Here is a 13,966-nt window from a genome sequence, read left to right as displayed (position 1 = left end):
ACACACAATTCATCCATAGTAGATTCAGACACATAATGCCTCCATAGGAGATTCAGACACATAATGCATCCATAGTACATTCAGACACACAATATATCTATAGCAGATTCAGACACACAATGCATCTATAGTAGATTGAGACACACAATGCATCCATAGTAGAACAGACACATAATGCATCCATAGTAGATTCAGACACACAATGCATCCATACTAGATACAGACATACAATGCATTGATAGCTCATTCAGACACACAATGTATCTATAGCAGATTCAGACACACAATGCATCTATAGTAGATTCAAACACACAATGCATCTATAGTAGATTCAGACATACAATGCATCGATAGCAGATTCAAACATATAATGCATCCATAGTATATTCAGACACACAATGCATCCATAGTAGATTCAGACACACAACGCATCCATAGCAGATTCAGACATATAATGCAATCATAGCAGATCCAGACACACAACGCATTCATAGTAGATTCAGATATACAATGCATCCATAGCAGATTCAGACATATAATGCATAAATATTAGATTCAGACATACAATGCATCCATAGCAGATTCAGACATATAATGCATCTATAGTAGATTCTGACAAATAATGTACTTGTTGTAGATTCAGACACGCAATTCCTCCATAGTAGATTCAGACACACAATGCATCTATAGTATGTTCAGACTCACAATGTGTCCATAGTAGATTCAGACATACAATGCATTCATAGTAGATTCAGACACACAATGCATTCATAGTAGATTCAGACACATAATGCATCCATAGTAGATTCAGACATACAATGTATCTATTGTAGATTCAGCACAACGCATCCATAGTAGATTCAGGCACACAATGCATCTATAATAGATTCAGACACACAATTCATCCATAGTAGATTCAGACACATAATGCATCCATAGTAGATTCAGACACATAATGCATCCATAGTAGATTCCGACACACAATATATCTATAGCAGATTCAGGCACACTATGCATCTATAATAGGTTCAGATACACAATGCATTTTTAGTAGATTCAGACATACAATGCATCCATAGTAGATTTAGACACACAATGTATCCATGGCAGATACAGACTTACAATGTATCCATAGCAGATTCAGACACACAATGCATCTATAGTAGATTGAGACACACAATGCATCCATAGTAGAACAGACACATAATGCATCCATAGTAGATTCAGACACACAATGCATCCATACTTGATTCAGACATACAATGCATTGATAGCTCATTCAGACACACAATGTATCTATAGCAGATTCAGACACACAATGCATCTGTAGTAGATTCAGACACACAATGCATCTATAGTAGATACTGACATACAATGCATCCATAGCAGATTCAGACATATAATGCATCCATAGTAGATTCAGACACACAATGCATCCATAGTAGATTCAGACACACAATGCATCCATAACAGATTCAGACATATAATGCATTCATAGCAGATCCAGACACACAACGCATTCATAGTAGATTCAGATATACAATGCATCCATAGCAGATTCAGACATATAATGCATCCATATTAGATTCAGACATACAATGCATCCATAGCAGATTCAGACATATAATGCATCTATAGTAGATTCTGACTAATAATGTACTTATTGTAGATTCAGACACGCAATTCCGCCATAGTAGATTCAGACACACAATGCATCTATAGTAGATTCAGACTCACAATGTGTCCATAGTAGATTCAGACATACAATGCATTCATAGTAGATTCAGACACACAATGCATTCATAGTAGATTCAGACACACAATGCATCCATAGTAGATTCAGACATACAATGTATCTATTGTAGATTCAGCACAATGCATCCATAGTAGATTCAGGCACACAATGCATCTATAGTAGAACAGACACATAATGCATCCATAGTAGATTCAGACACACAATGCATCCATACTAGATACAGACATACAATGCATTGATAGCTCATTCAGACACACAATGTATCTATAGGAGATTCAGACACACAATGCATCTATAGTAGATTCAGACACACAATGCATCTATAGTAGATACAGACATACAATGCATCCATAGCAGATTCAGACATATAATGCATCCATAGTAGATTCAGACACACAATGCATCCGTAGTAGATTCAGACACACAATGCATCCATAGCAGATTCAGACATATAATGCATTCATAGCAGATCCAGACACACAACGCATTCATAGTAGATACAGACATACAATGCATCCATAGCAGATTCAGACATATAATGCATCCATGGTAGATTCAGACATGCAATGCATCCATAGCAGATTCAGACATATAATGCATCTATAGTAGATTCTGACAAATAATGTACTTATTGTAGATTCAGACACGCAATCCATCCATAGTTGATTCAGACACACAATGCATCTATAGTAGATTCAGACTCACAATGTGTCCATAGTAGATTCAGATATACAATGCATTCCTAGTAGATTCAGACACACAATGCATTCATAGTAGATTCAGACACACAATGCATCCATAGTAGATTCAGACATATAATGCATTCTTAGCAGATTCAGACACACAATGCATTCATAGTAGATTCAGACACACAATGCATTCATAGTAGATTCAGACATATAATGCATTCATAGGAGATTCAGACACACAATGCATTCATAGTAGATTCAGACACAGAAGCATCCATAGTAGATTCAGACACACAATGCATCTATATTAGATTCATACACAAAATTCATCCATAGGAGATTCTCACAGACAGTGTATCCATAGTAGGTTCAGACACACAGTGCATCCATAGTAGATTCAGACACACAATGCATCCATAGTGGATTCAGACACACAATGTATCTATAGTAGATTCAGACACACAACGCATGAATAGTAGATGCAGACACACAATATATCCATAGTAAATTCAGACACACTGTGTCCATAGCAGATTCAGACACACAATGTATCCATAGCAGATTCAGACATATAATGCATTCATAGCAGATCCAGACACACAACGCATTCATAGTAGATTCAGACATACAATGCATCCATAGCAGATTCAGACATATAATGCATCCATGGTAGATTCAGACATACAATGCATCCATAGCAGATTCAGACATATAATGCATCTATAGTAGATTCTGACAAATAATGTACTAATTGTAGATTCAGACACGCAATCCATCCATAGTAGATTCAGATACACAATGCATCTATAGTAGATTCAGATTCACAATGTGTCCATAGTAGATTCAGACATACAATGCATTCATAGTAGATTCAGATATACAATGCATTCCTAGTAGATTCAGACACACAATGCATTCATAGTAGATTCAGACACACAATGCATCCATAGTAGATTCAGACATATAATGCATTCTTAGCAGATTCAGACACACAATGCATTCATAGTAGATTCAGACACACAATGCATTCATAGTAGATTCAGACATATAATGCATTCATAGGAGATTCAGACACACAATGCATTCATAGTAGATTCAGACACAGAAGCATCCATAGTAGATTCAGACACACAATGCATCTATATTAGATTCATACACAAAATTCATCCATAGGAGATTCTCACAGACAGTGTATCCATAGTAGGTTCAGACACACAGTGCATCCATAGTAGATTCAGACACACAATGCATCCATAGTGGATTCAGACACACAATGTATCTATAGTAGATTCAGACACACAACGCATGAATAGTAGATGCAGACACACAATATATCCATAGTAAATTCAGACACACTGTGTCCATAGCAGATTCAGACACACAATGTATCCATAGCAGATTCAGACATATAATGCATTCATAGCAGATCCAGACACACAACGCATTCATAGTAGATTCAGACATACAATGCATCCATAGCAGATTCAGACATATAATGCATCCATGGTAGATTCAGACATACAATGCATCCATAGCAGATTCAGACATATAATGCATCTATAGTAGATTCTGACAAATAATGTACTAATTGTAGATTCAGACACGCCAGCCATCCATAGTAGATTCAGATACACAATGCATCTATAGTAGATTCAGATTCACAATGTGTCCATAGTAGATTCAGACATACAATGCATTCATAGTAGATTAAGTCACACAATGCATTCATAGTAGATTCAGACACACAATGCATCCATAGTAGATTCAGACATATAATGCATTCATAGCAGATCCAGACACACAGTGCATCCATAGTAGATTCAGACACACAATGCATCCATAGTAGATTCAGACACACAATGTATCTATAGTAGATTCAGACACACAACGCATGAATAGTAGATGCAGACACACAATATATCCATAGCAAATTCAGACACACTGTGTCCATAGCAGATTCAGACACACAATGTATCCATCGCAGATTCAGACACACAATCCATAATAAATTCAGACACACAATGCATTCCTAGTAGATTCAGACACACAATGCATTCATAGTAGATTCAGACACACAATGCATCCATAGTAGAATCAGACATATAATGCTTTCATAGCAGATTCAGACACACAGTGCATTCATAGTAGATTCAGACACACAATGCATTCATAGTAGATTCAGACATATAATGCATCCATCGCAGATTCAGACACACAATCCATAATAAATTCAGACACACTGTGTCCATAGCAGATTCAGACACACAATGCATCCATAGTAGATTCAGACACACAATGCATCCATAGCAGATTCAGACATATAATGCATTCATAGCAGATCCAGACACACAACGCATTCATAGTAGATTCAGACATACAATGCATCCATCGCAGATTTAGACATATAATGCATCCATGGTAGATTCAGACATACAATGCATCCATAGCAGATTCAGACATATAATGCATCTATAGTAGATTCTGACAAATAATGTACTTATTGTAGATTCAGACACGCAATCCATCCATAGTAGATTCAGACACACAATGTGTCCATAGTAAATTCAGACATACAATGCATTCATAGTAGATTCAGACACACAATGTATCCATAGTAGATTCAGACACACAATGTATCCATAGTAGATTTAGACATACAATCCATCCTTAGTAGATTCAGACACACAATGCATCCATAGTAGATTCAGACATACAATGTATCTATTGTAGATTCAGCACAACGCATCCATAGTAGATTCAGGCACACAATGCATCTATAATAGATTCAGACACACAATTCATCCATAGTAGATTCAGACACATAATGCATCCATAGTAGATTCAGACACATAATGCATCTATAGTAGATTCAGACACACAATGCATCCATACTAGATACAGACATACAATGCATTGATAGCTCATTCAGACACACAATGTATCTATAGCAGATTCAGACACACAATGCATCTATAGTAGATTCGGACACAAAATGCATCTATAGTAGATTCAGACATACAATGCATCCATAGCAGATTCAGACATATAATGCATCCATAGTAGATTCAGACACACAATGCATCCATAGTAGATTCAGACATACAATGCATCCATAGCAGATTCAGACATATAATGCATCCATGGTAAATTCAAACATACAATGCATCCATAGCAGATTCAGACATATAATGCATCTATAGTAGATTCTGACAAATAATGTACTTATTGTAGATTCAGACACGCAATCCATCCATAGTAGATTCAGACACACAATGCATCTATAGTAGATTCAGACTCACAATGTGTCCATAGTAGATTCAGACATACAATGCATTCATAGTAGATTCAGACACACAATGCATTCATAGTAGATTCAGACACACAATGCATCCATAGTAGATTCAGACATATAATGCATTCATAGCAGATTCAGACACACAATGCATTCATAGTAAATTCAGACACACAATGCATTCATAGTAGTTTCAGACATATAATGCATTCATAGGAGATTCAGACACACAATGCATTCATAGTAGATTCAGACACACAAGCATCCATAGTAGATTCAGACACACAATGCATCTATAGTAGATTCATACACACAATTCATCCATAGGAGATTCACACAGACAGTGTATCCATAGTAGGTTCAGACACACAGTGCATCCATAGTAGATTCAGACACACAATGCATCCATAGTAGATTCAGACACACAATGTATCTATAGTAGATTCAGACACACAACGCATGAATAGTAGATGCAGACACACAATATATCCATAGTAAATTCAGACACACTGTGTCCATAGCAGATTCAGACACACAATGTATCCATCGCAGATTCAGACACACAATCCATAATAAATTCAGACACACTGTGTCCATAGCAGATTCAGACACACAATGCATCCATAGTAGATTCAGACACACAATGCATCCATAGCAGATTCAGACATATAATGCATTCATAGCAGATCCAGACACACAACGCATTCATAGTAGATTCAGACATACAATGCATCCATAGCAGATTCAGACATATAATGCATCCATGGTAGATTCAGACATACAATGCATCCATAGCAGATTCAGACATATAATGCATCCATGGTAGATTCAGACATACAATGCATCCATAGCAGATTCAGACATATAATGCATATATAGTAGATTCTGACAAATAATGTACTTATTGTAGATTCAGACACGCAATCCATCCATAGTAGATTCAGACACACAATGTGTCCATAGTAGATTCAGATATACAATGCATTCATAGTAGATTCAGACACACAATGTATCCATAGTAGATTCAGACACACAATGTATCCATAGTAGATTTAGACATACAATCCATCCTTAGTAGATTCGGACACACAATGCATCCATAGTAGATTCAGACATACAATGTATCTATTGTAGATTCAGCACAACGCATCCATAGTAGATTCAGGCACACAATGCATCTATAATAGATTCAGACACACAATTCATCCATAGTAGATTCAGACACATAATGCATCCATAGTAGATTCAGACACATAATGCATCCATAGTAGATTCAGACACACAATATATCTATAGCAGATTCAGGCACACTATGCATCTACAATAGATTCAGGTACACAATGCATTTATAGTAGATACAGACATACAATGTATCCATAGCAGATTCAGACACACAATGCATCTATAGTAGATTGAGACACACAATGCATCCATTGTAGAACAGACACATAATGCATCCATAGTAGATTCAGACACACAATGCATCCATACTAGATACAGACATACAATGCATTGATAGCTCATTCAGACACACAATGTATCTATAGCAGATTCAGACACACAATGCATCTATAGTAGATTCGGACACACAACGCATTCATAGTAGATTCAGACATACAATGCATCCATAGCAGATTCAGACATATAATGCATCTATAGTAGATTCTGACAAATAATGTACTTATTGTAGATTCAGACACGCAATCCATCCATAGTAGATTCAGACACACAATGTGTTCATAGTATATTCAGACACACAATGTATCTATAGTAGATTCAGACACAGAACGCATGAATAGTAGATGCAGACACACAATGTATCCATAGTAAATTCGGACACACTGTGTCCATAGCAGATTCAGACATATAATGCATCTATAGTAGATTCTGACATATAATGTACTTATTGTAGATTCAGACACACAATGCATTCATAGTAGATTCAGACACACAATGCATTCATAGCAGATTCAGACACAAAATGCATTCATAGTAGATTCAGAAACACAATGCATCCATAGTAGATTCAGACACACAATGCATCTATAGTAGATTCATACACACAATTCATCCATAGGAGATTCACACAGACAGTGTATCCATAGTAGGTTCAGACACACAGTGCATCCATAGTAGATTCAGACACACAATGCATCCATAGTAGATTCAGACACAGAATGTATCTATAGTAGATTCAGACACAGAACGCATGGATAGTAGATGCAGACACACAATGTATCCATAGTAAATTCAGACACACTTTGTCCGTAGCAGATTCAGACACACAATGTATCCATCGCAGATTCAGACACACAATCCATAATAAATTCAGACACACTGTGTCTATAGCAGATTCAGACACGCAATGCATCTATAGTAGATTCAGACGCACAATGTGTCCATAGTAGATTCAGACATATAATGCATTCATAGTAGATTCTGACAAATAATGAACCCATTGTAGATTCAGACAGACAATCCACCTATAGTAGATTCAGACAGATTTATCATAGGTAACTTGTAATACATGTATATATATAGATTCTTTGTTTATTTTTCAGGCACCTGAGTTTTTCTACAATTACACACTGAATAACCTTGGGTTAAAAAGTATACCAGAAATGAGGAGACTGAGGAACGCATTAACAAATCTCACTTAATAACTACTTGCTGTGGCGTATTTATTCAAATGTGGGCTGAAAAAAACATTACATTAATTCAGTCATTAATCTTCCACATTGCATACTAATCCACACATGTTCGATATTATTTATTCATAACTTGTATACAATAAAAAGTTTTTGATTCTTTTACGTCGACTCTTCATACAGTCAATACACTGTTAGTTTTATGAAGGTGTTCATCCGGCAAATATGGAAAATGGTGTTTTCCATCGGTATTCATCGCGTGTGCCCTAGAAGTACACATATAAATAAGTGGATCCATTAAATAAGTTTGTTTTTGGAGTATGCTTGATGCAACCCACATTTGCATCGTCACTAGAAATGCTTCTTATAGAAACGTTGTATTGGTGACTTTTATGTAATCCACTGAATGGCACAATATTGTAATAATCATAGATGAAATATACCAGTCTCACATTAGTAAAATAATAATATAGTTGCACACATCAGTTAGCTTTTAAGACTGTTTACAAAGTAGGTGACTAAGTAGATGATAACTCATCATGTCTACTAATATTCTTGTTTTGCTGAATATAAGCAGGTGAAACTTTCTGCATATTACAGATGGTTTAATGCAATTCCGAGACTAATTCTCCCGACGGATGTATAGAGTACGGAAATTCTGTTTGTCAGCCAGATGTTTTTTGTTTGGCTGGTCTAGACGTGTTGGTGCCGTTTTACATCATTCTATTGTCGCACTTTAGGGTAAAGGCACTTTAGGTGTACTCAAGTGCTTAAAACTAGGTAGCTGCGTTACAATTCATATAGTATAACAATTATTTTAGTTGGAAATTATTTTCGATGACAAGACTTGTTGGGTGTTTTGTGAGTTGATATAACATATAAAAAAATCACTGAATAATCCATTTAGTGAAAATAAATTTCAAGCGTAAATAAAGACTTTTACAGTAGTTGGGAAGTTGACGTTGTAGTTGGGGGACGTTATGTCTTATCATGCATTGCGGCAAGTTCTCTCACATTTATGGTCTCATCGTCGATTTTATTTCAAACGACATAGTCCAGAATAAAATCGTTATCCTTTGAAAATATTAATGGTTTGCTCTCGTTATATTTCAAGAAATACAAAGTACTGAGTGAAATTAAACGTCTTGGGGTATAGTGCTCTAAATTTATGTATAGGCTGGACTAAATAACGCAAAATTTGGAATGTTTTTAAACATTTTAGTGAATATATTACATTCATCCATTTCATTTTTGATTAAAACTGTGTCAATTAAGTATATGAGCAGAAATATTGGTTTTTATTGTGATTCAAAGAAATATTGAAATCTTATAGCCATTCTGTATTTCATCTTATTTTGAGAAAAAAAATGCATACATTCATAATAAACACCATAACATAACTTTGCTTTGTAATTAGATAAGCCTTGATTATGAGAATTTTATACAATTTTTAGTAATCATAATAACAACTATAATATAATGTTGCTTATGGGCAACTGACAGTGTATGGGACCACGTGTACTATTATAATCCATAAAACCTGCAATAAATCAGCCTGTAGAGCAATTTATCACGAGGTGTTAAAATCACTATTGTTTTATTATTCAATGTATTGTCGGAAAACCTGAGTGAGTGAATTAAATCACTGTCCTCTCATAAGAGTTGTGTGACGTATCAATTTGGATCACGTGATTTACCTTTACTTTTTACTAGGACCTAATTTTTTTACTTAGACATTATTATCGGGAGCGCCACTTGTTTGCTTTCTGGGCTTGGCCGTTTGGCCAATGCCCAGGGACAACCATTGTACTCTATGCTCTGTCTATGCTTCGTCTTCCCGATGTTACCATCGATAAAAGGTCACAAGTTCATATCAACCACGTCCACAGTCTTAACCATTTAGTGATAACCATCTGATCCTAAGGGCGAGTTTTGAAATGAATAAAAAAGGGTCATGCCCCTTCGTTTTTTGATGAATATTCTACCAACTTCGTTAATTATCTATTAAGTAATTTCTCATTAGTACTGGTTAACGTTTAAAAAATGACTAAACATACTAAACATTTTAAAATATGTCACGTTTCATATTTATTGTAATTTAAAAATATTGAAAATATTAAAAACATTGTGTTAACATGAAAAGCATTTGTCAAAATTGTAAAAAAAATATTCTGTAAAGCTAAATTCGACATATATTGTCTATGTGAACAAAGATGTGAATCACTACTTGTGGATGTAAGTTTTAAGTTAACTAAATCACTATCAGAAATATTTCCAATCAATGACTAATAGAGGTAGAGTACAATAGTAATATGATTTAGTAATATAATAATATTTCCTCAATTTTTACCAGCTTATCTTAAAGCTGTAAGTTGTCGGACAGATCTGTTTGAATATTGCTTTCATTCATTTCTATTTACTAACGGAATTATAAGTTAATGAAGTACCCTATAAACCACCGTCTGCCACAGTTTTCTGTTGGGTCCATGTCGAATCCTATTTAAATGAAACAAAGATTTGGAATTAAAACTTCGGACATTTCAGTATGGGCCAAACATTTTTTTTATAGCCGAGAAATTTGATCTTGAAGGTTGGGGCAACTTTTCGCCAGGAACAGGCCAATATAATATATAATAACTTGACAGGCAGGTCACACCTGCACTCAAGAAAAATTGACAAATTTGAAAAAAAATAGATCGCCAATCAGCCTACCGACTTGTAACTTGTATTTGTTACGAAGGGACAAATATAGCATAGTTGTGTTTATATAATTACAAATGAGTAATTGTTCGGTGAAATACACATCACGGCTAAAGTGAATTATGCAGTCAATATAGTTTATAATTCCAACAGTAACCTAATCAATGTCGTCCAAATTAAAATGTCATGAACACAGTGTTTTATTTAGAAAATAGTACAAATGATTATTAAAATACTCACCAAAATAGTTATCTTATTGAAGGTTTTTCCTTCAATATAGATGCCAATTCGCTTTTGCCAATCTTGACTAATAGATTTTCCAGATAAGAAGTATCATTTCTAGTTATCACTCGTCTATCTTTCAAATCTTTCATCACTTCGTATGCGGTTTTATGTTTTTCCATAACTCCGTCAGGAATTATTGTAGAAGGTATGTGTTGTTTCAATTTTCTCAATGCATCTGCAACACGAATTTCAATATCAATCATGTGAAGTATTATTCAACTTAAATAATAATTGGTACCTTCATTGTGTCACTGTTTTAAATAGCATGGTTTTCAGTGTCAGGTCTATTAACGCAGGACAATACTCAATGGCATTTTCTTTTATATTACACAAAACAAAACAATGCGATGTTTCAGAACAACAATATTTACATCATTTCTATTCACTATAAGACTTACCCTTATTCAATTGCGAGTCAATTTTACAAAAATTTTCATTTAACTCTTCTTCTGTAAGACTGTTATCAGAAGAACTACCACACAGTATACCAGAACCTGGCTGCGAAGCTTCTGGGCAAGCTGCAACATATGATGACATATATGCAATGAAATCAAACATGTAATTAACTGACAAGTAGATTAAAAAATAAAGAACATTGCTACAAATATCACATAAAACTTTTACTCCAACAGTAAAAAATTCACTATACTACGAGTGATGCAAATACAAGACATTGTGACTACTATTAATAAAGTTAGTAAATGTATACAATTCTGGCGAAAAGGGAATACAATATTTGTATATCAAGAGTCATGGCAATACCTTGTCTCTCAATGAAGTCTTTCTCGAATTGTTCAACTCTGTCTGCCAACAGTTTTCTCCCCTGAAGCAACTGTTTTAGTAAGGTTAGATTAGTGGGTGAAATATCTCCATTCTCCTCCAATTTAAGGAAGATAGCCATTCCATTAGTGTATTCATGTTGATCTTTTTTCTTCAGTTGATGTCCTATTAACATACATTTCATATCCTTAACCTCACCTTCATCCAAATCATCACTTATCGACTTTAGTAATTGTCTAAATTTGTCCATGGAAAAGCGGTTGATAAACCTATTTATATCACAAATATTAATAATAATCAGTCTAGGATTTATAGTGGTAAAACATTTACTAGGGTTTATAGGGGTCTAGGGTTTGTAGGGGTGAAACATTTACCAGAAGTTCTAGGGTTTATAGAGGTAATAAATTTACTAAAGGTTCCAGGGTTCTAGGGGTCTAGGATTTACAGGGATTATACATTTATCGGATGTTATAGGGTTATACAGGTAATACATGTACAAAGGTTTATAGGGGTCTAGGGTTTATAGGGGTAATACATTTACTAAAGGTTCCAGGGTTTACAGGGATTATACATTTATCGGATGTTATAGGGTTTATAAAGGTAATACATGTACAAAGGTTTATAGGGGTCTAGGGTTTATAGGGGTAATACATTTACTAAAGGTTCCAGGGTTCTAGGGGTCTAGGATTTACAGGGATTATACATTTATCGGATGTTATAGGGTTTATACAGGTAATACATGTACAAAGGTTTATAGGGGTCTAGGGTTTATAGGGTAACATATTTACCAGAGATTCTAGGGTTCTAAAGGTCTAGGATTTATAGGGGTAATACATTTACTAAAGGTTCCAGGGTTCTAGGGGTCTAGGATTTACAGGGGTAACATATTTACCAGAGATTCTAGAGTTCTAAAGGTCTAGGATTTATAGTGGTAATACATTTACTAAAGATTCTAGGGTTCTAGGGGTCTAGGATTTACAGGGATTATACATTTATCGGATGTTATAGGGTTTATAAAGGTAATACATGTACAAAGGTTTATAGGGGTCTAGGGTTCATAGGGGTAACATATTTACCAGAGATTCTAGGGTTCTAAAGGTCTAGGATTTATAGTGGTAATACATTTACTAAAGGTTCCAGGGTTCTAGGGGTCTAGGATTTACAGGGATTATACATTTATCGGATGTTATAGGGTTATACAGGTAATACATGTACAAAGGTTTATAGGGGTCTAGGGTTTATAGGGGTAACATATTTACCAGAGATTCTAGGGTTCTAAAGGTCTAGGATTTATAGGGGTAATACATTTACTAAAGATTCCAGGGTTCTAGGGGTCTAGGATTTACAGGGGTAACATATTTACCAGAGATTCTAGGGTTCTAAAGGTCTAGGATTTATAGTGGCAATACATTTACTAAAGGTTCCAGGGTTCTAGGGGTCTAGGATTTACAGGGGTAACATATTTACCAGAGATTCTAGGGTTCTAAAGGTCTAGGATTTATAGTGGTAATACATTTACTAAAGATTCCAGGGTTCTAGGGGTCTAGGATTTACAGGGATTATACATTTATCGGATGTTATAGGGTTTATACAGGTAATACATGTACAAAGGTTTATAGGGGTCTAGGGTTTATATGGGTAATACATTTACCATAGGGTCTAGGGTTCTAGAGGTCTATGATTTATAGTGGTAATACATTTACTGAAGGTTCTAGGGGTCTAGGGTTTATAGGGGTAATACATTTACCAAAAGTTCTAGGGTGTATAGGAGTAATACATTTACTAGAGGTTCTAGTTCTAGTTCTAGTTCCATGTT

General features: G+C 35.1%; 2 protein-coding genes across 2 annotated transcripts in view; one reads left to right on the top strand and one right to left on the bottom strand.

Annotated features, from left to right (window-relative positions):
* Positions 1 to 9,974, top strand: part of LOC144358163 (uncharacterized) — a 40,862-nt gene extending 30,888 nt beyond the window's left edge. The window contains exon 7 of the mRNA XM_085495356.1: positions 8,299 to 9,974. Within this exon, the coding sequence (XP_085351482.1) occupies positions 8,299 to 8,397 (99 nt within the window). The 3' untranslated portion in view covers positions 8,398 to 9,974. The remainder of the gene's footprint in view (positions 1 to 8,298) is intronic.
* Positions 9,975 to 10,758: 784 nt separating this feature from the next.
* Positions 10,759 to 12,271, bottom strand: LOC144360050 (uncharacterized). Its single transcript, XM_085495126.1, has 4 exons — positions 12,133 to 12,271; positions 11,769 to 11,888; positions 11,326 to 11,545; positions 10,759 to 10,881 (listed from the first exon to the last, which is right to left on the bottom strand). Exons 1-3 carry the CDS (start codon positions 12,269 to 12,271, stop codon positions 11,334 to 11,336), a joined length of 471 nt encoding a protein of 156 aa, XP_085351252.1. The 3' UTR covers positions 10,759 to 10,881; positions 11,326 to 11,333.
* Between the last annotated feature and the right edge of the window lie 1,695 nt (positions 12,272 to 13,966).

The sequence above is a fragment of the Saccoglossus kowalevskii genome, chromosome 21 (assembly GCF_978046115.1).
Source record: "Saccoglossus kowalevskii chromosome 21, keSacKowa6.1, whole genome shotgun sequence".
NCBI lineage: Eukaryota > Metazoa > Hemichordata > Enteropneusta > Harrimaniidae > Saccoglossus > Saccoglossus kowalevskii.
Note: the sequence above shows the minus strand (reverse complement) of the source record. Positions and strands in the feature narration are given on the sequence as shown.